The sequence below is a fragment of the Megascapheus bottae genome, chromosome 8, assembly GCF_031878675.1.
Source record: "Megascapheus bottae isolate mThoBot1 chromosome 8, mThoBot2.hap1, whole genome shotgun sequence".
Taxonomy (NCBI): domain Eukaryota; kingdom Metazoa; phylum Chordata; class Mammalia; order Rodentia; family Geomyidae; genus Megascapheus; species Megascapheus bottae.
The window spans coordinates 41,063,076-41,086,246 of record NC_143516.1 but is presented as its reverse complement, the minus strand read 5'-3'; the positions used below and the strand labels follow the sequence as shown (position 1 = coordinate 41,086,246).

At 42.5% G+C, this 23,171-nt stretch overlaps 1 protein-coding gene across 1 annotated transcript in view; it reads right to left on the bottom strand.

Annotated features, from left to right (window-relative positions):
* Window positions 1-8,270: 8,270 nt before the first annotated feature.
* Atg5 (autophagy related 5) overlaps window positions 8,271-23,171 on the bottom strand; it is a 144,594-nt gene continuing 129,693 nt past the window's right edge. The window contains exon 8 of the mRNA XM_090338362.1: window positions 8,271-8,369. Within this exon, the coding sequence (XP_090194488.1) occupies window positions 8,272-8,369 (98 nt within the window). The 3' untranslated portion in view covers window position 8,271. The remainder of the gene's footprint in view (window positions 8,370-23,171) is intronic.

Sequence of the window (23,171 nt, the reverse complement as noted above, 5' to 3'; positions counted from 1 at the left end):
TGGAAGTGATATCTTAGATATGATTTGCTATTCTAGAAAACACAGAGTAAGTGTAGTCCAGAAAGATAGACCGGTCTTTCTATCTTTTACCGTGCTAGTAAGCCCAAAGATTACCTGTTGGCATTCAAAGTGTAGCAAAGAATGGTGTATATTTATAAATCTATTTATGCCACTATACCATGTGTATGTATATATATAATATATTTATAACCACTTCAATTGTGAGCCAAGCCATGTAAAAGAACTTACTTTTCCTAAGAGCAAAAGAATCTCTGAGACTTTGCTTCAAACTGAATGACATCATAACACATCACATGAGAGCTCAGGCATCCTTGTGCCTATTTTCCAGAAAGCCTAAAACCTCCATACCAAGGTGAGGACCACATCACAAGCAGAAAGAAAGAGATCCATCATTTGGGTTTTAAAGGATCATCTGATTCAGTTGTGTTTTTGTTTTGCCAGGTAATGATTATGTGGTCACCAGGGCAAGTCACAGAAATCATTATTTTTTACCACTATGTTTCCTCTCTTCCTCTTTCCTAAATACTGACACATTACTATTCAACCTATTTTATATGTTTAACATTTGTTCACACCAACTAAACAAACTTCAAACAATCCAGGGAAACCCATGAGCCTTACTTGTCTATTCCTGTAACTCACAGGACTTTTTTTTTTTGCCCAAAACCTAGCATATGCCTAGTAATCATTTGACCCCTGAACTAGTACCGTTAGCTTTAGACTGACAATTTTTGATGTATCAGTATTTGACAAACACAGTCTTTAATTGTAGGTGGACCAAAGCATTGTACTGACATTGACATCAATACTTTTCATTCCCAGCAAACACCTGTGTTGTCCTGTGTGCTCTTCTCTGAGAATTTTTTAAGATTTCTCCTCTTATCATCTCTCTTTTCCTCTTAGGCCTCTTACATGTGAATGTTGAGCCCACAATCAACAGTGGTTTTATTTTTTTTTTCCTCTACTCAAAGTTAAGACTGACCAAAGTTATTGACTTTTTACTTTGCTAGAACAAAACATCTTATGTTTACGTACTGGTTTACATTGTTATTTATGTGCAAATTGTTAAAATGTAAATTAAATATAAATGTTCATGCTTCAAACAATGCTTGTCTAGTGTCATGAGTGAAGGGCCAATAGCTACATCTTATCAAACTGGGAGGATGATGGGAGGGTGAATCCAGTCCTGTTGTTTTTATTGCTGTTGGGTTTTGGTTTTTTTTTTTTGCCAGTCCTGGAGTTTGAACTCAGGACCTGGGCACTGTCCTTGAGCTTTCTCAAAGCTAGTGCTCTACCACTTGAGCCTCAGCACCACTCCTGGCTTTTCTATTATGTGGTATCGAGGAATTGAACCCAGGACTTAATGCATGCTAGGCAAGCACTCTACCACTAGTCCACAATCCCCTCCCCTCAAGTCCACATTTTAAACACTACACAGTTTGCCACTCCTCTTCCCCTGCTCCACCCCTCTCTGTGTTCTAAGAAGCACCAGCCAAAATGGCTAATCATCTCCTCCCCTGCAGGTCTCTACTAGAGATGAATTTAACAGCATTGATGTGCTGTGTCTTTCTTAACAGTGGAAGAGTTTTCTATAATTATGAACTAAAAGCACTTTCTTCGAAGGTATTTTAAGTACCAGTCAGTAAGTGGGGGGAGATTTGTTAGCCTTCATTGATGAATATGATGGCAAGGAGGGAAGGAAGGCTGAATCCACTTCAAAAACACCTGTGGTGGTTCTAGCTTGCAAGTGTGCAGACCAAATCCACTATTGAACTAGAAGGAGCCCAGGTTTCGGGAATCCTCCACTGGTGAGGATTGCTTCAGCAGCTGGATGCCACTGGGAGTGACTGCCCCACATTTCATTTTCCTCTTCACATCTTCACCTGGGAAGTAAATAGGCTACTTGCGCACTCAAGAGTGAATTTTCAGAAAGCTGACCTTCACCAGAATCTGGGCATCATTTGTGTGAATGGCAGGGCTCATGATGGCATAACCAGAGAGCCTAGGAGTGAGTGGGGATTATGAATCTATGTGCTTTGCCTGGATGGAATGCTCTAGAAAATAACCTGTCTCCAGAAAAACAAAAAGGCACAATTGAATTTGATTTGGTAAATACGAGTAGGAGATGCTTCTAGCAAAGCGATAGTGCCTTCTGTGCAGAGATCTAGAAGTCCTTTGCAAATGATTTGTATGGTTCCCATTTCATCCATTACCAAGTTGTCAGTTCCATGGGAAGGAAATAACATTTCTATATTTGGATGCTCAGTCACCCTGTGTTTTCAATAGTTCATCTTCAAATTGGACATTGATGCCAAGAATTTGGAATGCCGCCAACATTCAAGTGGAATTAAGAAAACCAGAACCTTCTTGTCACAAATGTACCAAAAGGTGCTACTCACACTGCTAAATTCTGTTTCAAATCAAAGCCAAATGAGATCCATCATGCGATAGGTACAAGCTCAAGTTTAAAACAATTATTTACTTGGAAAATCTTGTTTTCCTGAGACCTTGGAAACACTAGTGGATGAACTTAGCTGTTTAAGCTGGGTGAGGTGGCTCACGCCGATAATCCTAGCTACTCAGGAGGCTGAGATCTGAGGATCAAGGTTCAAAGCCAGCCTGGGCACAAAAGGACCTGAGAATCTCCAATTAACCTCTAGAAAAAAAAACAAACAAACAGGAATTGAGGCTTGGCTCAAGGGTAAACCTTGAGCTGAAGAGCTCAGGGACAGTGCCCAGGCAGAGTTCAAGCCCCATGACCCCCCCACAAAAAATATATATATATATTATATATATGGTATGGAAAAATAATATGCACTGTAAATTCCAGTCCACTGGTGAAAGTTCATATACCATTGGATTCAGGCTTCCCATGGCTGTTTATGTGATGAAACGAGACTGAAGAAGTCACCTGTCTCTGGATTTTTCTGGACTTAATTAGATAAAATGTATATATACAGAAATAGTATCTAAACTTTCCCACCATGAAACAATTTACAGTACTGTAGGGTTTTGTGGGCACATTTCTAGATGGTTTGCTTTTCCACTGGAGGAAATGAACTCTATGTAGGATCCCTTAGTTGTCCTAAGTAAGGTTCTTCGTGTGTGTGTGTGTGTGTGTGTGTGTGTGTGTGTGTGTGTGTGTGTTGTGTGTGTGTGTTGCTGTCTCTAAAAAGAGATGATGAGAAAGGAGCAAAGGAATGAAAGTAATTAGAAGCATATGGAGAAAGATTTCTAATATACAGCTAGGCCTCTCGGATAATGTGGTGGAGGAAGGAAAGCTGTAGAACACAGATGGAGCAGCTAAAACAATTAATGAAGTGGAATGTCAGTTCAAACGTGCTCGTTGAACTAGTCCACAAGATGCTCCTGTTTCCTCTGTGATTCCACGAAGCTCTTGGTTTATAACCCGTCCATTTCATTCACTTCTGGCCAGGAGAAATCATTGTGAGCACTGGGCATCTCTTTGAAGTTTACTTCTGGGTAGACAGAGGGCATAATAAATGTTTCTGACTCCATGGAGAAACCTCCATCAGATGCATTTCCAAACTTCAGCAGCTCAGAATCCCCAAGTCCATCTGCTCAAACTGCTATGCCAGCTGCTCCCTAAATAAGTGAGAAGTCATTTTAATCTCAATACAGCCTTAATGTATGATTCAGGCAAAAAGTGCAGCAAGATTCCAAAATGTTATTTTTGGCCAGATGTATGCAAATACTCTTTTTTGTCACCCGGTTTCGCAGAATACTATAAACGAATAAACCCTCTCCAAGTTTGCTTTTCCTTTCAGACTTGGCACGTACTCACCCAGTGCTGGGCCCATTGGCACCTCCTTCTCTGAATTTAAGATGGAAAGTTTTTTTATTTCTCATAAACATGAACAGAGTCATCTTTCAGTCTTCATCTATCTCTGTCAAGGAGGAAGTGACGGATGAGTACCACTGAATGCCTTTGGTAAGCAATTTCTCAGTGTGTGAACAAAGGGGAGGTTGTTCTCACAGATTTATGACAAAGCTTCCTAGCTTCCAGCATCTGAAGGATTCACCTGTGGCTAACAGCAGCCAGCCATGATCTCTTTTGTGGACAGCAAAGCAAAGAAAGGAAGAGGAAGCACATGAGCTTAAAACTGAGAAAACTAGCTACCTGTAAAGTCAGTAATACACTGGATTCCTTCCCATGGGAAAAAGCAGAGTTTCTGCTTGGAGAGCTTAGAGTGGGCAAGTTTGAAAGCTCAGGATACACAAGCACGTCCTGCCTCTCCAATTCAAGCATTTCTAGCGACTTTGTATATGATGGTGTACCTGAGACAAGACAGATAGAAGGCTTCAATAGGGACTGTTGTGTTTCTGAAGCTGCCTAGGGTGTGTGTGTGTGTGTGTGTGTGTGTGTGTGTGTGTGTGTAATCAGACCAATTTGGGACTCGCCTAATTCTGAAGAGGAGTCCATAGTATAATGAAATAGATTCTGCTGTATATTTTGTAAAACCCTTTAAAAGAGAATCCACGTTGAAATTCCCAGGGACCATGAAAGAGGATGAAAGAGGGAGGGGTCACAGCACCATGTTTCAGTGCTATGGCACTGGGCACTGCTTGAGTTAGAGCCACCCGCAGGCCAGTTTGTTTCCTGTGCAGTCTTTATCAGAGAAGAGAGGAAACATCTCTACTTTTCCTCCTCCTGTCAGTGCCACTTCCCCATCCACACAGGTAGAGGAAACTCATTTCATACTTCATCCCCTTCCTTGCAACTGTTTCCTACCCGCCTGCGTTTAGTCATGGAAGAGTGATGTGTTTGTGAAACCAATACTGAAGCTCAGTAACTCTTCCATAGTTCTCAGGGCCAATGTCTAAAGGTGGAAGCTGGGATTGAACCCCTACTCTCCTGGACATGGCAGTGTACCCAGAGTTGAGGGGCTGTGCTCTAGTCCCTCTGTCAACTCTGTCAACTCCATACTCTCAAAGTCCTGCAACCTCTCCAGGACTCATGGTTCCCGATTCTTAAAATAGGAGTCATTCCTGGGTTGTCTTCCAGCTGTGCCAGAAGTATTCTACCTTTAATATACTAAGACTCCATCCTTTTCTCTTATGCCCTTTGTTTTCCTTGGATCTCTTATTTGTTGCTATAGGCAGATATTTGTTGTTTAGAGAGCAGATGTCAGGGAAAATGGAAATGAGGGACAGGCTTGCATGGGAACAACCATTGTGGCTTCTTTTGGCCTGCAGAGGTCTTACGAATTTGTGAGAACTTTCCCCAGGAATTAATGTGCTCATCTGAAGGAAATCAAGGTTCTTTTAATGGAAATAATGGGTTCTGCTTTAATCAAACCCCTGCTAGAATATGAATAGTAGGCTGTTTAATAGATTTTATTCTTTCTTTCCTTGTCTTCTTTCTTTCCTTTAAAGAAAAGGCAAATTTGTAGGATGGGTGAGGAAGATTTAAGTTTGTGACATAAAAAGGACCAAGGGACAGAAATAGTGGCAGTTGAGAACCCAGGGCAGAGACCCTTAAAGAAATGTTGAAAGTAAACATTTCAGTTAGCAAAGCAATCGAGGCCTTGACACCACTTTTAACGGTTCAAAGTTTAAAAAGGGGAATAAAGAAAAACTGAGCTGAAAGAGGTAAAGGTTAAGGCAAGACAGAAACCGTGAGTAGATAGATGTGAAAGGGCTTGAAAATAAGTGAAAAGTGAAAAAAAATTGCTTTATGAATAAACCGTTAAAATTTTAGTGAGTGAAAAAGCAATTGTGCTTCCAGTTATTACTGAATCACCAGCCCCGTGGAAGCCTGAGGCAGACCTGAACAGTGCTCCGATCCTGCCCTGCGCTGTAGCAGTTGGTGGCAGTGATCTCTGTGGGCGGACACGGTTTTCTACTTGAGTATTCAGTTTCATTGTGATTACCCCCGCCCCCACCACAGACATGGGTGGGTCACCTTACATCCCTGAACATACACACACCACTTGGTCATCTCTGCAACCTACTGACACCCCAATACCCTCTAAAGGACAAGCACAGCATCTGCTTGATAGATGAGGGAAAAGGCATCAGCCTTGAAACAGTCCAGGTAGCACTAGGGAAGTAGCCCGTTCTACCAGTATGGCTCTGTGTTGCTCCAGAGGGTTCAGGTGAACAAGTGTTCGGGACCACAGCAAGATAGGTAGGCCCAGTGTCATGAAATTAGCTAGTGTCCAATAATGACAAATGCCATTCCCAAGCTGCAAAGTGCCCCCCCTCCTACCTTAAGTAGGACAAGGGTCTAGATTTGCATGCATGCACGCGCGCGTGCACGCACACACACACACACATACACACACACACACACACAGACTAACTCATGAAAGTTAACTTTCAAGACCAGGTGTGGGGGAAATGAATGTCAATCCCAAGCTGCATGAGGGCTTTGAGCATCCTCCCCCGTCCTTCCCTTCCTCCCTCCCTCCCTCCCTAAGCACACCCTCATACCTCTCTCTGGTGGACTCCCAGAAGCACCATGGATTCTAGGGGCTGGAAAAGCCCCTTGGACCCAGAGAAGCAGTGAACCCATGCACACTGTAGGGAATACAATCAAAGAATGAGTTAACTGGATAAGACGGTTGTTCTGTGCATTGGCCAGTGGGGCTGAGTTTTTCTTGCCAGCATCTGGGAGGTTGTGTTATCTGCTGTTGCTCCTGAGGCACCAGGAAGTCCTGGCCTTGAGCAGGTGGAAAGGCTTATGGCAACATACTCTCTTCCCAGAGTTATTTTGTTTGTTTGTTTGTTCCAGAAGGAAGTAGACAAGGCTGGCATATTGCCAGCCTGGAAATGGAAAACTAAAAGCGTAGAACATCAAGATTGATACCCAGGATACTCTGTTTTCTACATGAGCAGCCTGAGTTTTACAATTCTAGATGACTATCTTTTTCCTCGGCAGAAGCTTGACTCTTTTTTAGTTCTAAAACATGTCAGGAAGGAGAAGATTGAATATTGGCCTATCATTGTTCTGAATCTATTTCACTTTCTTGACTTGGTGTGTGTGTATGTGTGTGTGTGTGTTAAATGTTTTCCCATCTTTTTATTGCTGTCTTCAAATAGTTGTACGAATGGGTTGTAATTTAAAATGTCCATTTACATACACAGCGCATCTTCATCAGAGTCACCCCTCACCATCATTCTCTCATCTCCTATCTATTCCATTCCCACCGCCTCCTCCAGATCCCCAGTTCTGTTTTTAAATATGCCAATTGAGTCTTATGCCTCTTTCCCTTTATCTGTTCCCACTTTCTTTCAGTCCCTCTCTCCCTCAGTCAAGACATACTTTCACTTCTAACCCTGCACAAACATCCATGCCTCTGAAGCTGAGCTTCATTCCAGGGTTGTTGATTTTTGTTTTTTTTTTTTTAATCTTTGCCTTTCCAAAAGTGCCAGAGAGTATACTTTAGCAGAAGGATAGCTGCCAGGCTTTAGCACTTCTGTCAGCTACAGGTCAACGGGATTTCCAAGAGGAAACTGAGGCACCAAGCTAGCCCCTTCTTCTCAAAGCAGGCCTCAGAGGCCTGAGAGCAGCTGAGCAGCACAGCAATCCCCGAGGAGGAGGCATGAATGATGACAAGAATTCAGATGTTTTCTGATTTTGTTTCTTTAATAAACTGCCTTTAAAGTTCATTCCATGTTGGAGCATGGAATCTGTGTTTGCTACAAAGGAGAGGAAACATATAAATGGACATATTTTCTGTTTCAAGTGCCCATAAAAACAAACGATGCTTGAGTCAAAGAAGGTATGTTCTCTGTTTTAAATGCTGCCCGTATATTGTTGGCTGATGGGCGTTGAGAAAGAGCAATCTGGTCCATTTTTTTGTGTGTGTTCTCAGGCAATGGAATCCCAAACGGCACAACTCCATTAAAGATTATCTGAAGACTTCCCCTGTGCCCGCCTGCCACATAGCTGTTGTAACCAACAGAAATCTTAGGAGATTTATAGTCCTCTTACTTCAAAATGGTAGTTTTTGTCTCCTCTACTTTTGACCTGCATGTGGGTTCCAGATCGAAAATTACATTCTCCAAAGCAAATCTTTCAACCCATCCTAGATAGGTTACAGCTGTTGAAACTTTTGCTCCAATTTGAGTGTACCAGCAAAATATATAGCCTGAAGAATTATGTGCTCTTAAAAAGACTGGCTGAAAAGGAAGGAAGGAAGGAAGGAAGGAAGGAAGGAAGGAAGGAGGAAGGAAGGAAGGAAAGAATCTTACAACTTGAGGCGAGAGAAGTCTCTCATAAATTCAGCCCTGAGTTGTGTTCACATCAAATGAGTCCAAAAGTGGAGACTTGGAAATGGCTGTTTGCTGGTGAATTGTCCACCCTGGCTGTCCATGAGTTCCTATGAGGGTTAGAGAGACACTTGTTAGTGCTTTACAAAAGATAGACAGGTATTTCTGAAAGATTTAAAAAGAAAAAAAAAAAAGAGCAGGGTAATGTCTCTGCTGAAGGCACAGACTTCCTTCCGTACTTGGGTGTTTCTTCCTTCTAAGGGCTGTTTGAAAGTTTTTCCTGTCCTTCTAACTGAGCAGAAACCACATCATGTCTTTTGTCATCACCTTCTGCTCACCGCTGGAGACCCTGGTGGTTAGAGAGGGAAAGTCCCTTTCGGTGGTCCATATAGGGGTAGAGGGTATTGGGGAGCTGGGAGAGAAGTGCCGGGGGGGGGGGGGGGGAATGCAGAGGAGAGGTCCCTGGGTTGATCTCCCTTAGGCCGCTTAAAGGCACAGAAATCATGTTTCATAGTTATCACTGCATCCTTCCCTTGAGGTGAGGAGAAACAGATCATTAAAGAAAAAAGCATTCACTTTAAGGGCTCTGTGGTCCTGGGAAGCCCAAAGAGAGGCCACGATGACCCTGTATGGGCTGAGAATAGCTTCTGCCTGTCTCTTCGCACCTGCACTGATAGAGACAGGAAGGGCACAGTGGTAGTTAGATTAAGGCATTATATCTAGTTTGAACGATTTGAGAACAGACTATAGTAAGTGCCAATTCTTTTCTTTTTCTTTTCATTTATTTATTTATTTTTGCCATTCCTAAGGCTAGAACTGGGGGCCTGAGCACTATTGTTGGGCTTTTTCCTTAAGTCTAGTGCTTTGCCACTTGAGCTATAGCACCACCCCCGGCTTTTTTATGTATGTGGTACCAGAGAATCAAACCTGGGTCTTGGTACATGCTAGGCAAGCACTCTACCACTAGGCCAAACTCCTGGCCTCTTTTTATTTTTTTACACAAACACATTCACCGAACATGTACCATCTTAAGCATTTGAAGCCTACAGCACAATATTATTAACTGTATGCTCTTTGTTTAACAGGTCTCAGATAGAGCCTTTCTATCTGGCAAAACTGAAACTCAGCCAGGTACCAATGGCTCATGTCTGGAATCCTAGCTACTCAGGAGGCTGAAATTTGAGGACTGAGGTTTGAAGCCAACATGAGTAGGAAAGTTGGAGAGACTTAATCGCCAATTAGCCATTTAAAAAGCCAGAAAAGGAGTATGATTCAAATGGAAGAGCACCTGACTTGAATGAAAAAGCTAAGAGAAAGTGCCCAGGCCCCGAGTTCAAGCTCTAGTGCTAGCATACACTCAGCCAAAAAAAAAAAAGTGCTGAAACCTTGTACCCTGAACGACTTGTGCCCACTTCCCCGCTTTGTCAGCCTCAGGGTAGTGACACTTGATCGTGCTAGTGATCACAAGTGTTTGCCTTTAGTTAAGGCCTGACACCTTTTCCTTACCAGGGCCTCTTTTGACTTCACACATCAACAGGCCTGTAGTTGGATTCACGATGGCAGGAACATTCATTGCTCACTGTTGACCTCTGTCCCAATTGTATGCCCTCAGCACTCTTCTGTTTATGGAGTTGTTATGTGTGCCACCAAACCCAGCAGGAATGAAAATAACCAGCAAGTCCTTCAGTGTTTACAAGCCTCTTGGGCTACTGCACATGTAATTTAGAGCTGCCATCTTCTCTCTCTCTCTCTCTCTCTCTCTCCATTCCTCCCTTCCCCCCCTCATTCTCAGTGGAATAGAATGTCCTCTCTAGCAACCCAGTGGCTGCTGGGACATAGGGTGGAGAATTTTCTAGTCCAGCCTTGGTGATGTCCTCTTTGGTAGCAGATTGTTTGGGTGCTTTTGTTGCTCTGTAACACTTCCTCGTACAAGTCACTACTAAACAAATCCTCCCCGTAGGTTGTCCAAGAGCAGAGGACAGGTAGCGACTCTCACCCAATCAGTGCCATCAATTTGTCATTCCCTGAAAATAGAGTCGTCCCTCCAGTCAGTCCTGCTCCCGCCCACCCGCAGCGCGCTGCGTGGCTGGTGAGGATGGCAAGGAAGGCCTTTGAGCAATGGCACATTCCAGAGGCGTGGCTCCCCCACATTCACCACACAGCACACCAGGGCGGGCCAGCACACTGTGCTTCCTGCCTGCAGCCACCCTTGAAGTGTTGTTGTTACACAACAGTCATGAACTCTGCTCATTTACTGCATGACTGTGTCACTGTAAATGACACTGTCAAGCTTCAAGCTCAGAATGAAGTTGGCTTGTTTTTCAATAGATCAGAGTCCTGCCCAGACCAGAACAAAGCTTCTAGGCTTTTACAATATACTTCTTAACTCTTGACACTCTTAAAACACTAGAAATGCTAGGGAGCCAAAATACAAAGAGATTTACAAATCATACTCCATTTGTCTTCGAGACTTGAAAATACTCTCAAGTGCTTGACCGTCCCATCGGCTGGTAAGCTTTCTAGAAATTCATTGAACACTTCTTATGGTCATTTTTCATCTTCTCTTAGCTTTGGTTGTGGCTTTTCTTTCGTTGGTTCATTTGTTTCATGAGCTAAATGAAGAGAACTAGAGATTAAAGTTCCAAAGAACACATGATTCATGAGTCACACCTATTTTCCCTCTGTAGTATTCATTTAAAATGGCATCGTTCCAGAAGAAGAAACAGAAAGTAAAAATGAGCCTTAAATACAGCTTCTGTGATACAATAATAATTATGAAAAGAATACTTCACATTTGGTGTATCCTGAATAAGTTACTAGAGCTGTCTCGATATTGTCTTATTTTGTCCTCACAAATACCCTTTGAAGTAAAGATTTTATTTATTTAGTTAGTTAGTTAGTGCCAGTCTTACCTTGAACTCAGGGCTTGGCACTGTCTGTGAGCTTTTGTGCTCTAAGCTAGTACTCTATCACTTAAGCCACAGCTCTCCTTCCAGATTTTTATTGATTAAATGAAGATAATAGTTTCAGGGACTTTCCTGCCTGGGCTGGCTTTGAACCACTGCTCTCAGATCTCAGCCTCCATAGTAGTTAGGATTACAGGTGTGAGCCACTAGTGCTCTGCCTAAGGTAAATTTATATCACATATGAGGAAAACGAAATCCACAAGGGGTATATACATTAGATGAACCAGGGAAAGATCTTTTACCCAGTGGTTCTAGAAAACATTCCTAACTAACTTGTTTAAAAATCACACAACTAGTAACTGTGGTGGAATTATGCCCTTCCTGCACACTCTACACCAGCACATCAGCCTTCACCTCCCCAATACAGAAATCATTGGAGATGGCATCTCAAACATATTTTGAAACCTCCTTTATCATGTGCTATCCAATTAGTGTGTGGAAGAATGTCTGAAAGGTAGTTCAAATTTTACAGACACAATTCTTGCGTGACCTATTTACAGAATGAAAAATGCTTATGAGCTAGACTCAGTGGCTCACACCTACAGTCCTAGCTACTTAGGAGGCTGAGATCTAAAGATCGCGGTTCAAAGCCAGCCCAGGCACTAAAGAACATATGAGACACATATCCAATTAACTACTAGAAAATGGGAATTGAGGCAGCTTAAGGGATAGGGCAGTAGCCTTGAGCTGAAGAGCTCAGGGACAATGCTCAGGCCCAGAGTTCAAGCTCCATGACTGACCAAAAAAAAAAAGTTTATGAAATCTTCCCTTATAACAGTCTTATTTTTAAATCCTCTCATAAGATACATAAATACATAAAATCCTAAGACTTTTTAAATTTTACTTTTGTCTCATTTTGGGTTGATCATCTTAAAGAATTTTGATGTTTTTACCCATTCATTCATCCATCCATCCATTCTAGGGACATGTATTACTGCTTTTATGCTTAAAATATTGGGCCAGGCCAAGAGGAGTGTCAGCTATGAACAGGGCCAGGACTTTGACCCAAAGAAATACCTACCTCAGGAGAGAAAGTGGACTATATAATTTGATTGGTTTGCTGATCCCTTTTAAATAAATTAGTTATCTTAATATCTTATTAAGAAAGATGTGATTTGTTTAAAAACAGTCAGGCCCAGTTCTGATTTTTATATGCCCTTTCACTTTATAGGTACTTTTGGTATCTTTTGCCTATGTTGATCTTTGGGTCAAAAAAGCTATTTGATTGAGAACAGTATTCCGACTGATTGAGAACAGTATTCGGACTGTATTTGGGTTCAGATGTCTAATAGAAAATTCCACATTCTACATTCAGTCACATGTATACTAGCCTTAATGGGGCAGTGAAAGACAGATTATCAACTACAGTGATTGAGTGCAAGAGCCTCTTCCTTGCATGGGATAGGGGATGGTTTCTGGCTTTGCAAGAAACAACAATGAAAGTTGTCAGAATATCAACACCAATAATAGTTAAATCTGATTATGAGTTGGTGATCATTTAGAGTAGATAGTGATGACAAGAAATGACAAAGTCCAACAGGCTCTGTTGGAGGATGGGTTTCCTAAGGAATGTGGCTGGTGAATTGAGCGGGTGATTATGGTCGAAGACTGTCTATGTATGTATGAAAATGGAGCAATGAAACAAGTTGAAATTGTTTGAAGTGGGAAGAGGAATAAGGGGAGTGATAGAGAGGAGTAAGTTTGATCAGGATGCATTTTATGTATGTATAGCTATGTCACTATGAAATCCTTCTTGTATAGCTAACATATGCCAATTTAAAAACAAAACCTTCTTAAAAAAGAATAAATGGGGGGGCCGGGAGTTTGGCCTAGTGATAGAGTGCTTGCCTAGCATGCACGAAGACCCGGGTTCGATTCCTCGGTACCACATACATAGAAAAAAGCTGGAAATGGTGCTGAGGCTCAAGTGGTAGAGCTCTAGCCTTGAGAAAGTCAAATGACAGTGCTCAGGCCCTGAGCTCAAGCCCAGGACTGGCAAAAAAAAAAAAAAAAAAAGAATAAATGGTTGGTTTCTTGAAATAAGACTACAACATCATTTATATGTAGATCTTCAGAAACATGAGTTTCTGGACAGAGTCATAAACAATGTTGAAATCTTACATGAAAACATTCACTTCTAGATGTCCTAGGTTTTACCCTCAAAACATTCTCATATTTAATAAGGATGCACAAAATCTTCTCAGCCAGCCATTGTTTCATATCAAAAGAATGCACTCCAGAGCAGTAGCCAGAATGTTGTTGGTGTTGGGGGCAGGAAATGGAAATGGAAAGAGAACTATGCTGGAGAATGTTGGGAGACAGGTGATCAAGTGAGCTGGGTTTATTCCAGGTTTGACCAGCTGGGTGACTTTAGCAAGGCTTCTCCACATCTGTTTCCACATCTGTAAAATGCAATATTAAACCAGATGACCTCTCAGTCCATTTCTACAAATCAATACGAGTAAAGCTCATTGGTCTGTTCAATAAAAACACATTGACATTCACAAAGCCTTGTTGAAATGCCACATCAACGGATGACACGTCCTTCTAGTCCGTGCCTGGCATGGTGTTTTGGTCGTGGTAGCAAAAGGAAACCAGGTGGACTTGCCCTGTAGCTCTTGGCTCAGCACTGTAGGAGCTGATGAGTCAGCGTGTGGCTCTTTGCCCTGTGGGTCAGGGCTGCAGGTGCCCAGGTGGGCCTTGGAAGGAGGTTGATGCCAACACTTGGGGGTGAGGCAGGAACTTGAAATGTGAATTGTTTCAATAGCTTCTCAGATTCCAGGGCACTTTACTCAAGCTTAGGAGTGTCACCTTCCATCTTCACCAAACTGCCACCTTGGATAATTATGCTCCTCAAATTACTCTTGCATTTCAGTGCCATGTGGCATCCATGCTTCCTATTGCCCCATGTGGTAGAGTTTGCTGGTTGTCTTCCAACCCATAAACTTGATGGCAAGGCTTTTATTGGTGGAGGGGTGGAGTCTAAGGACTAAAGAAAACATTCAGCACTCTGCCCCATTCTTTTTCCTTTAGGGCAAAGGAAACTTACTAGCTCAAAAACACAAAATAACATTAAAAAAATGATGTCAACATTGGACTCACTCTAGGTGCAGGTTTTAGAAATCCCTGAAGAGATCCAGGAAGATTAAACACAACATTTAGTGTATGAAAACCTTTTTTGTTTTGAAGGGGTAATAGCATTGCGAAACACCAGAGCTGTATGATCCTTAAGCTAGGAGATGTCGACATAATTGTTTTGAGATCCACCAATCAGACCACACATTTTGAACTACCAGATCATAATGAGTGTTCATTAAGCATCACGATAACAACACCCTCCTTGTTTATTAACAAAAGAGCATTCTCCTCGTGTATCACCCATGACAGCTGATGCGGCACAATTAAAGTCATCTACTCATTCCCTCTTTTTCCTGATTTATTCCAGAGCTGTCATGTGCTCAGTGTGTGCTTTGCCTCCTCCAGATCCTTCCTTCTTCCTTCTCCTCTTTTGTCTTGCTCTGAGCTGAGTTAGATTTTGCTCTAGAGAGGAAATCTCTTCCACTGTTCAGTCATGCTTTCTGGGTGATACTTACCTGGAACTTTTCCAGGTCACTAGGACACCATTCTGTGGACTGGAGTCAACACCTGCTAAACGGAATTCCAAAAGCTGAAGATATCTGACTGCCTGCCTCCCGAGATGACCGATTTTTCTAGAGGAGTTGTTTACTCTCCTCACTGGGCCAGCCAACGGGTTATCTATCTAAGTACACATGTAAATGTTCTACTTTCAGAATATATCTAGATATCTAGGTTATTTTTATCTACTTATTTTATTGGTCTTTCCTTTGATAGGTTGTCTGTAATTTAGGCAGGTTATTTAACCTTTCAAATACCACCTGCTTCTCTCTTAAGTATGTATCACTGGCAAAATGGAGGGTTTTGTTTGTTTGTTTGATGTATTTTGTTTTGTTTTGAAGCAGAGTCTATGTATCTCAGGTTGGCCTGCAAGCCACTATGTAGCCCAGGCTTAAAATCACAATCTTCCTGCTTCAACCAGAGTGCTGGGATTACAGGCATGCCCAGTTACAGTTGAGTTTTTATTTAGTTATCCAATATTTCTGAGACCCAACCTATGTATATAATGCTATATTTTATTTTTGGAGTTGCAAGACAGCACAATGTTTGCTCTAGTTCACCAGGCGCTTGCAATCTCATTAAAATACATTTTGAAATACAGATGGATTTATCCCCAGCACAAGGAAGGGAGGGAGGGAAGAAGGGAGGGAAAGGAGGGAGGGAAGGAGGGAGGGAGGGACGAAGGGAGGAAGGGAGGGAAGGGAAAGGAAGGGAAGGGAAGGGAAGGGAAGGGAAATAAGGAGGGAGCAGAGGAAAGAAATAAGGGAGGGGAAAAAGAAAAGGAAGAGCAGACAGTTACACATGAGACTAAAACTACCAATTCAAGGCTGGGAGCAACAAGGCACGGTTATATGTACAAGAACGTACATAGCAACATTTCTCACTATAACAACATTTTGGAAAACGTCTAATAGAAGACTGATAAAATAAATTAAGATTATCTATATGATACACTACTCTGTTGTAATCTTTTTTAAAAATGAAGCAGCTGTGTATGTGCTGAAATGGAAGAGATCTAAATATATCTTTAACAGGAAAAAAAGAATATATAATAGTGAGTAGTATGATTTCATTTATGAAAGGGAAAACTAGAAGTCTATATGCAAAGTCTTGTACATGCATTGAATTTGCTTGGTTTTGTTTTTGCATCACCAGGAACCAAACCCAGGGCTTATACATGCTAGGCAGGCCCTCTGCCACTGAGCCATACCCCCAGTGTTTACATTAAATAGCTTGGCAGGGATTCACTGGCATCTGGAGATGTGGATGCCTTGGGAGAAGAAACAGGAGTTGGGGTATATTGTGGGAGAAGAGCTTGTTTAGTAGTCAGGTGCTGTTGTCTTACACCTGTAATCCTAGATACTTAAGAGGCTGAGATCTGAGGATGACACTTCAAAGTCACCCCCGGCAGGAAAAGCCATGAGATTCTTATTTCCCAGTTGCCCACCAAAAAAGCTGGAAGGAGAGCTGTGGTTCAAGTGATAGAGTGCCAGCCTTGAGCAAAAGAAGATAAGGGATAGTGCCCAACTCCTACATTCTAATCACACACACACACACACACACACACACACACACACACACACACACACACACGTGCCCTGATCCTCTGACCAGGCTCTCAATACTGAAAACTAGAAAATTATAAGAGACAATTAGGGAGTGAATGTTTCGTAGAGGTCTGGAGATGTACTGGATTCATTTCAAGAGGTTTTGAGATGGCTCTGCTGGAGGAAGGGGTGGGTGTTTCCTGCCCTCTCTCTTTCCAGTCAGTTCCAACCTAAGGCTTCTGACATTAAGATAAGGATGGAGAGGCTGGTAATGGAGGCCCCATGCATAAGATGTAACATGACATGGGGCCATGTGTGGCCTAGTGGTAGAGTGCTTGCCTAGCATGCACGAAGACCTGGGTTCGATTCCTCGGTACTACATACACAGAAAAAGCCAGAAGTGATGCTGTGGCTCAAGTGGTAGAGCAATAGCCTTGAGGAAAGCCCAAGGACAGTGCTTAGCCCTGAGTCAAAACCCCAGGACTGGCAAAAAAAAAAAAAAAGTAACATGACACTTTAGGTGATGATTTCAGAACCATTCATCAAAAGGGAGAGGGTCAGAGGGACACAAGAGAGCAAGCTGGAAGGCTCTTGCCCACGGAGAATCTTTAGTGACTGTCACATTTGTGGGTACCCTCATCACCACGGAGAACATGGAGTGATCTTGGTCCTTGTCATAAGATGGCTCATGCCTTCTCAGCTCCAAAGGTCTCCTGGTTCATTCTTATACCAGCAGGTTCTGGAGTACAGTGACCTTCTAAGCCACATCAGGCCTCAAGCTGGAACTTCACTCTAGATCCTCTAACTCAACTGAGGCTGGTGCTCAGGAACAATACTGCATCCTGAGAGTCCCCTTGACGTTTCTGTAGCCATGACACAAGGATAAGGTGGTGAGTCACCCCAAACCCAGCACTATGAGGACAGGCAGGCTAAGTCCCACTTAGAACCTACCTTAAGGAACTTCCAAGGGCTGACTGTTCACGCAGTTGAAACTAGGTATATGGTAAGGGTGAGAAGCCAGAAAGTTCCTTTTCCTGCTGGAGAGGAGGTGGGTGATATAACACACACACACACACACACACACACACACACACACACACACACACACTTTCCTGGTCAGATACACTTCAAGGTACGAAAACCTCCCTGCCATGACCAAGCTCATTCTAGAGATTTCAACATCAAAAATATATACCTTAGTCAGGCATGGTGGCTCACACCTATAATCCTAGCTACTGAGGAGGCTGAGATCTGAAGATCAAAGTTCAAAGCCAGCCCAGGCACAAAAGGACCTGAGACCCTTATCTCCAATTACTCTCTAGAAAATGGAAAATGGGGCTTGGCTCAAGGGTAGTATGGTAGCCTTGAGCTGAAAAGCTCAGGGACAGTGCCCGGGCCCAGAGTTCAAGCCCCACTCCCATACACACACACACACACACACACACACACACACACACACACACACATATCTTGAAAGCCCAGAGCTGGCAGCTCACACTTGTAGTCCCAGCTACAAATAAAGCTGAAATCTGAGGAATTCGGTTCAAAGCCATCCCAGGCAAGAAAGTCCGTGAGACTCATCCCTAATTCACCAAACAAACAAACAAAAACCAGAAGTATTGCTGTGGCTCAACTGGTACAGTGCTAACTTTGAGCAAAAATGCTCATGCCCGGGCCATGAGTTCAAGCCCCAGTACCCACACACATGCACGTGTGTGTGTGTGTGTGTGTGTGTGTGTGTGTGTGCCTTGAAATGAATCTTACATGAATTTTCATCTGTGGTGGATTGTATGCAACTTCCTACAGTCTCATATTCTTCTATAGCAAGAATAAAGCAATAAATAAGTTAACTATTTTTGCCTTTTTTCCCTCTATTGAGAAATAATTATCTAGTAATTTTTAAAAAGGCACAGGGAATAAAGGCCAAAATTTTCCTCAGTTGAAACCCACTTATCTTTTGCTCTTTGATGCCACCTTGCATGATCAAATCTAGCCTAGAGGAGACTGGACTTGAGAAGCCCCATTGGCTGTTGAAGCTTTGTTCTTCCTGGGTGCTGGCTACGTGCATCTTGCCAGACATCTCACCTGTGTACTTTGATAAGATTTACTTTCTACTTACTAAGATGAACTTCCTGTTTCATAATGACTTCAGCAAATAGGCTCTGTACCTCTTGGAGTTCATGTGGACAAGAACCAGCTTCTCTTAGCCCTGCCTCAAATCTCTGCTCTGACTTAATCTAGACAGACACCTGACTTAATCTTGTCTCATCCAACGCCTCCTACTTTTGTAGTGGAATTTCCACCATCTAAGCAGCATGACTCAGAGTGGCTCATCCAGCTGCTAAAGTATTCCTTTGGAGCTGAATGTTTACAACAAAAACCACCAACCACCTTGTTTTGTTCCAGTGGTGATAGCCCAGCAGCTTAACAGTACAGAGAGGCTTTCCCCATTCCTGGGTAGAAGCAGGAAGTCTTTCTCTTGATTTTTCTAACTATTGAGTGGTTTCACTGAAAGCTTCAAAAGTCCTATCTTCTGTCCAATACCCTAAGTCTTGGTGGATAAAAAGGTGTTGGCACTTGCAAGTGGAGATGGGAGGGAAACATTGAGACAGAACAAAGGAAGGGGAGAGATTGTCCATAAAGAATTGTACTCTTTACCTGACTTAAATAACTATAACCCCTTTGTACATCACTTTTATAATAATAAAAATTGTGGTTTAAAAAGCACCTAAGCTAACTTCACTCCTTAATTCCAGCCACAGCACAGGGGTTCTCCAGGCTGTCTTTGTACATGACTTCACCAACAAATTGAGGAGCAGAAGTAGGTCTCTAAATGAATAATGTCACATTTTCAGCTTAGTCTTCTCATTTACCAAACTGGTGTTTAATTAACAACTCAAGACTGTACTTCCTTATAGTTGAGTTTGTGTTTCATGAGACCATAAAGCTGAAGAATAAGTCACCCAAGCTCACTGCTTCCTCAAGAAGCCGTGGTGTCTGGCCTGAGCCCAAGTGCTTTCACTTCTCACTTCCTCCCGGAGGACTCTCTGGAGACATGGAGAAGCAGCCCAGATGTGTAGCCTGATTACAGAGTTTATCACAGAAAAGGAGTATGTATGAGAATCATCTGCTATTTTGACAATAAGACCTCCTCATTTTAGAACACTGACCTGAGCCACCCATGGGTGGCTCAGGTGCTACTCTGGAGGCTGAAACCTGAGGATCGTGGTTCACCCTAGCCCAGGCAGTAAAGTCCATGAGATTCTTATCACCAACTAACTAACAAAAAGCTGGAAAGTGCCAGCTTTAAGTGAAAAAGCTAAAAGACAGTGTTCAGGCCCTGAGTTCAAGCCCTAGTCCTGGCACAAAAAGGAAAAAAAAAATGAAAACAAAAATCTTGATCTGCTCACAATAGCTCAAAAGCTATGTGAAAGTGATGCTGTGGCTCAAGTGGTAGAGCACTAGCCTTGAGATGAAGAGCTCAGGGACAGAACCCAGGTCCAGAGTTCAAGCCCTATGGCCAACTAAAGAAAAAAAAAAGCCAAGCAAAGCAAAAAGAAAAGCTATGTGAATACAGCCATATAGGGTGATGCTAAGTAAAGTGGACTCCAGGATATGGAAACAAGTTTGTTGTTGTGGTGGTTGTTTTTAATATACTAGGTCAAGTTTTTTGTTCCTTTTTTGTTTTGTTTTTTGTCGGTGGTGGGGCTTGGACTCTAGGCCTGCATGCTGTTCCTGAGCTCTTCAGTTCAAGGCTACCACCCTACTCCTTGAGCCACAGTACAGCCCCACTTCTGATTTTTCTAGTGGTTAATTGGAGATAAGAATCTCACAAACTGTAGTGCCTGGACTGGCTTTGAACCACAATCCTTAGATCTCAGCCTCTTGAGTAGCTAGGATTACAGGCATGAGCCACCAACACTTGCCTGGAGTTATTTTTTCTTTTGTTATTTTTCCCCTTATGGATTATCCCCTGTTGTTGCTGTATCTAACTTTGGTACCTGATATTCTATATATGTTTATTTATTTGTTTATTTATTTGAATTAGGGGAAAAACAACATGATGAGACAAAGGACAAAGGGTGAACCAATGTAACAGTGATACTCACAAGACATATGTTAGAAATGGACTTTACAACTTGGGAGGGGTTAGGAGGAGGGAAAGTAGAAGAAAAACATGAGGAGTAACAATGTTCAAGAAGTAATGTACTGACTACCTTATGAACGTAAATGTAACCCCTCTATAAAATTATATTAAATTTAAAAAAAATGGAGCCAGTAGCATGGCTTAGTGGTAGAGTGCTTGCCCAGCATGCACAAGCTCCGGGTTCGATTCCTAGGTACCACATACATACAAAAAAGCTGGAAGTAGTGCTATGGCTCAAGGGGTAGCGTGCTATCCTTCAGAAAGCCCAAGGACAATGTCCAGGCCCTGAGTTCAAGCCCCAGGACTGAAAAAAATTCAGCTGTTTGTATTTCTGAAGGAAAGATAATATGTACCTTAAACTGTAAAGTTGCTACTAAGTATACACTTGTCATATTAAGAAGAAATCCTGATCTCTGATCCATCATAACCTCTAGTGCTAAAACCCAGCATGTAGTGAGTTAGTTAAGCCCCTCATTGTGAGTCATTTAGACTGAAGTCTGGATATTTTGTAGACAAGTCTAAAGGGCAAAGAGCCTGCATTCCAGGCATAAAGCAAAAGGCCAGGCCAAAGGGAATGTACAGACAAACCAGCCTCCAGGAGTGGGTAGCAGAGGCAGCTGAAAGGTGGAAGAAGAGCTTAATCAAGTCATCAAGGTGATGCCCTAGAGCAGGGGATGGTAGCTCCACCCATAGCTTTCCTAACACTGGGAGATGCAGTGAGTGTGTTCATCACCCCATCCCATCTGCAACTACCAAGACAAGAACAGAGCAGGACCCAAGGCAGTAAAGATAAAAAGACTCATGTAAAGGAATCCCCATGTACACTTGTTGGAGTTTTATTTCCTGAAACCTATCACAACATCAAGAGTAAAGGTGACTCATTCTCCCTAGGACTTGTGGAGGGCCAAGTTTTACTTTGTGTATTTGCATGCAACATATCCATCACTTATGAAACTAGGTTCTGATGACCAGAATATTCTCAGATTATGAAGCAATAGTTCATAGTGACTTCCAGAATCTGGGAAGTATGTGTGTTTCATGAGACCTTGCATTTCCACTAGGGCAGGTTTCATGGCTGATCCAGGCAAGAGTTGAGGCAGGCCTGGTATGGTGGTTACTTTGTATACAGGAGAAAAAAATCTCCTAATCCCTTTCAGAGGACCTGGAATGTTTCTCTCCCTTTTAGAATAATGCTACTTTACTTCCTGGATTATAAAGATATGATTTTACTAGAAGGAAAGGAACTGGATTTGTAGCACATTTTTGTGTGATTATTTCAGTTAATTCCCTGTATGCAAAATGAACTTGTCAGGTTCTATGTGTCAGAATGAAGCAATGGAGTTTTACGTTCGAAATTCACATATTCAGAATCCCTATATTATTACTAACTTTGTTTGGTTTGTGCCAGTATGGAAGATTGAGCTCCTGGCCTTGAGTTCTTGTTTGGCTTTTCTACTCCAGGCTGGTACTTTAGCCCTTGAGCAACACTTCCAACTTTTTGCTAGTTAAGAGTCTCGTTGGTTTGAACCTCAGCCCTTAGATCTCAGCATGACAGGTAGGGTTACAGATGTGAGCCACCAGCTTCTAATGCTACCTTTGTACTTGGCTAAAGAACATTTTTGTGGGGCCGGGAGTTTGGCCTAGTGGTAAAGTGCTTGCCTCGCATGCACAAAGACCTGGGTTTGATTCCTCGGTACCACATACATAGAAAAGAAGCCAGAAGTGGTTCTGTGGCTCAAGTGGTCGAGCTCTAGCCTTGACAAAGTCCAACGACAGTGCTTGGGCTCTGAGTTCAAATCAGGACTGGCAAAAAAAAGAACATTTTTATTATCTTATTATGGAAAATGTCAAATCTCTAATAGAAAAATGAGAATTTCTGTGTATCTATCACCCAGACTCAATTGTTAACAATGTGTGTCAAATAGTATGCAAGTGAGCCTACATGAAACACTTTCTATTTAAACTTTCCAGCGGCTGGAACTCTTTGGGGTGGCCTCTGGGAGAGCAAAACAGCCAAACAGCCGCCTGTGAGTGTGACGAGAAGGCTGTCAGTGCTAACCCCACTCAAGATGAACGTCCTCATTCCTGACTCCTGCTCGGTGCCTCCCCTGTCCCTTCCTTCCCTTTCCTTCCTTCCTCCTTTCCTTTCCTCACTCCTTGCAAATGTTCCTGCTTAGAAGGCATTGCTGGAAATTCTAAATTTGGTTTAGAACTGGGTTTATTAGAATGAGTTGGTTTTCAGCAAATGATTTTGTTCTGGAACAGAAGACTTAGGACAGTCCAACATCCCTGTTCCCAGCAGAAGACCAGGGCCTGGAAAAAACTAAATGCTGCGAGGTAAGAAAGCCAGATTCCCAGTACTTGTCAGAATGAGCCCAGAGAGGCTTTGTTTTAAGATGATATCTCAGGACATATTTATATTTAAGTCATATTTATTACTAGGACTTGGGAGTGGTAGAAAGGATAAAATAGCATCCTTTAAGCATTAAAAAAAATAGCTTTGTTGGCTCACACTTGTAATCCTAGCTACTCAGAAGGCTGAGATCTGAGGATTGTGGTCTGAAGCCTGCCCAGGCAACAGAGTCTATGAAACCCTTATAACCACCAAAACTATAT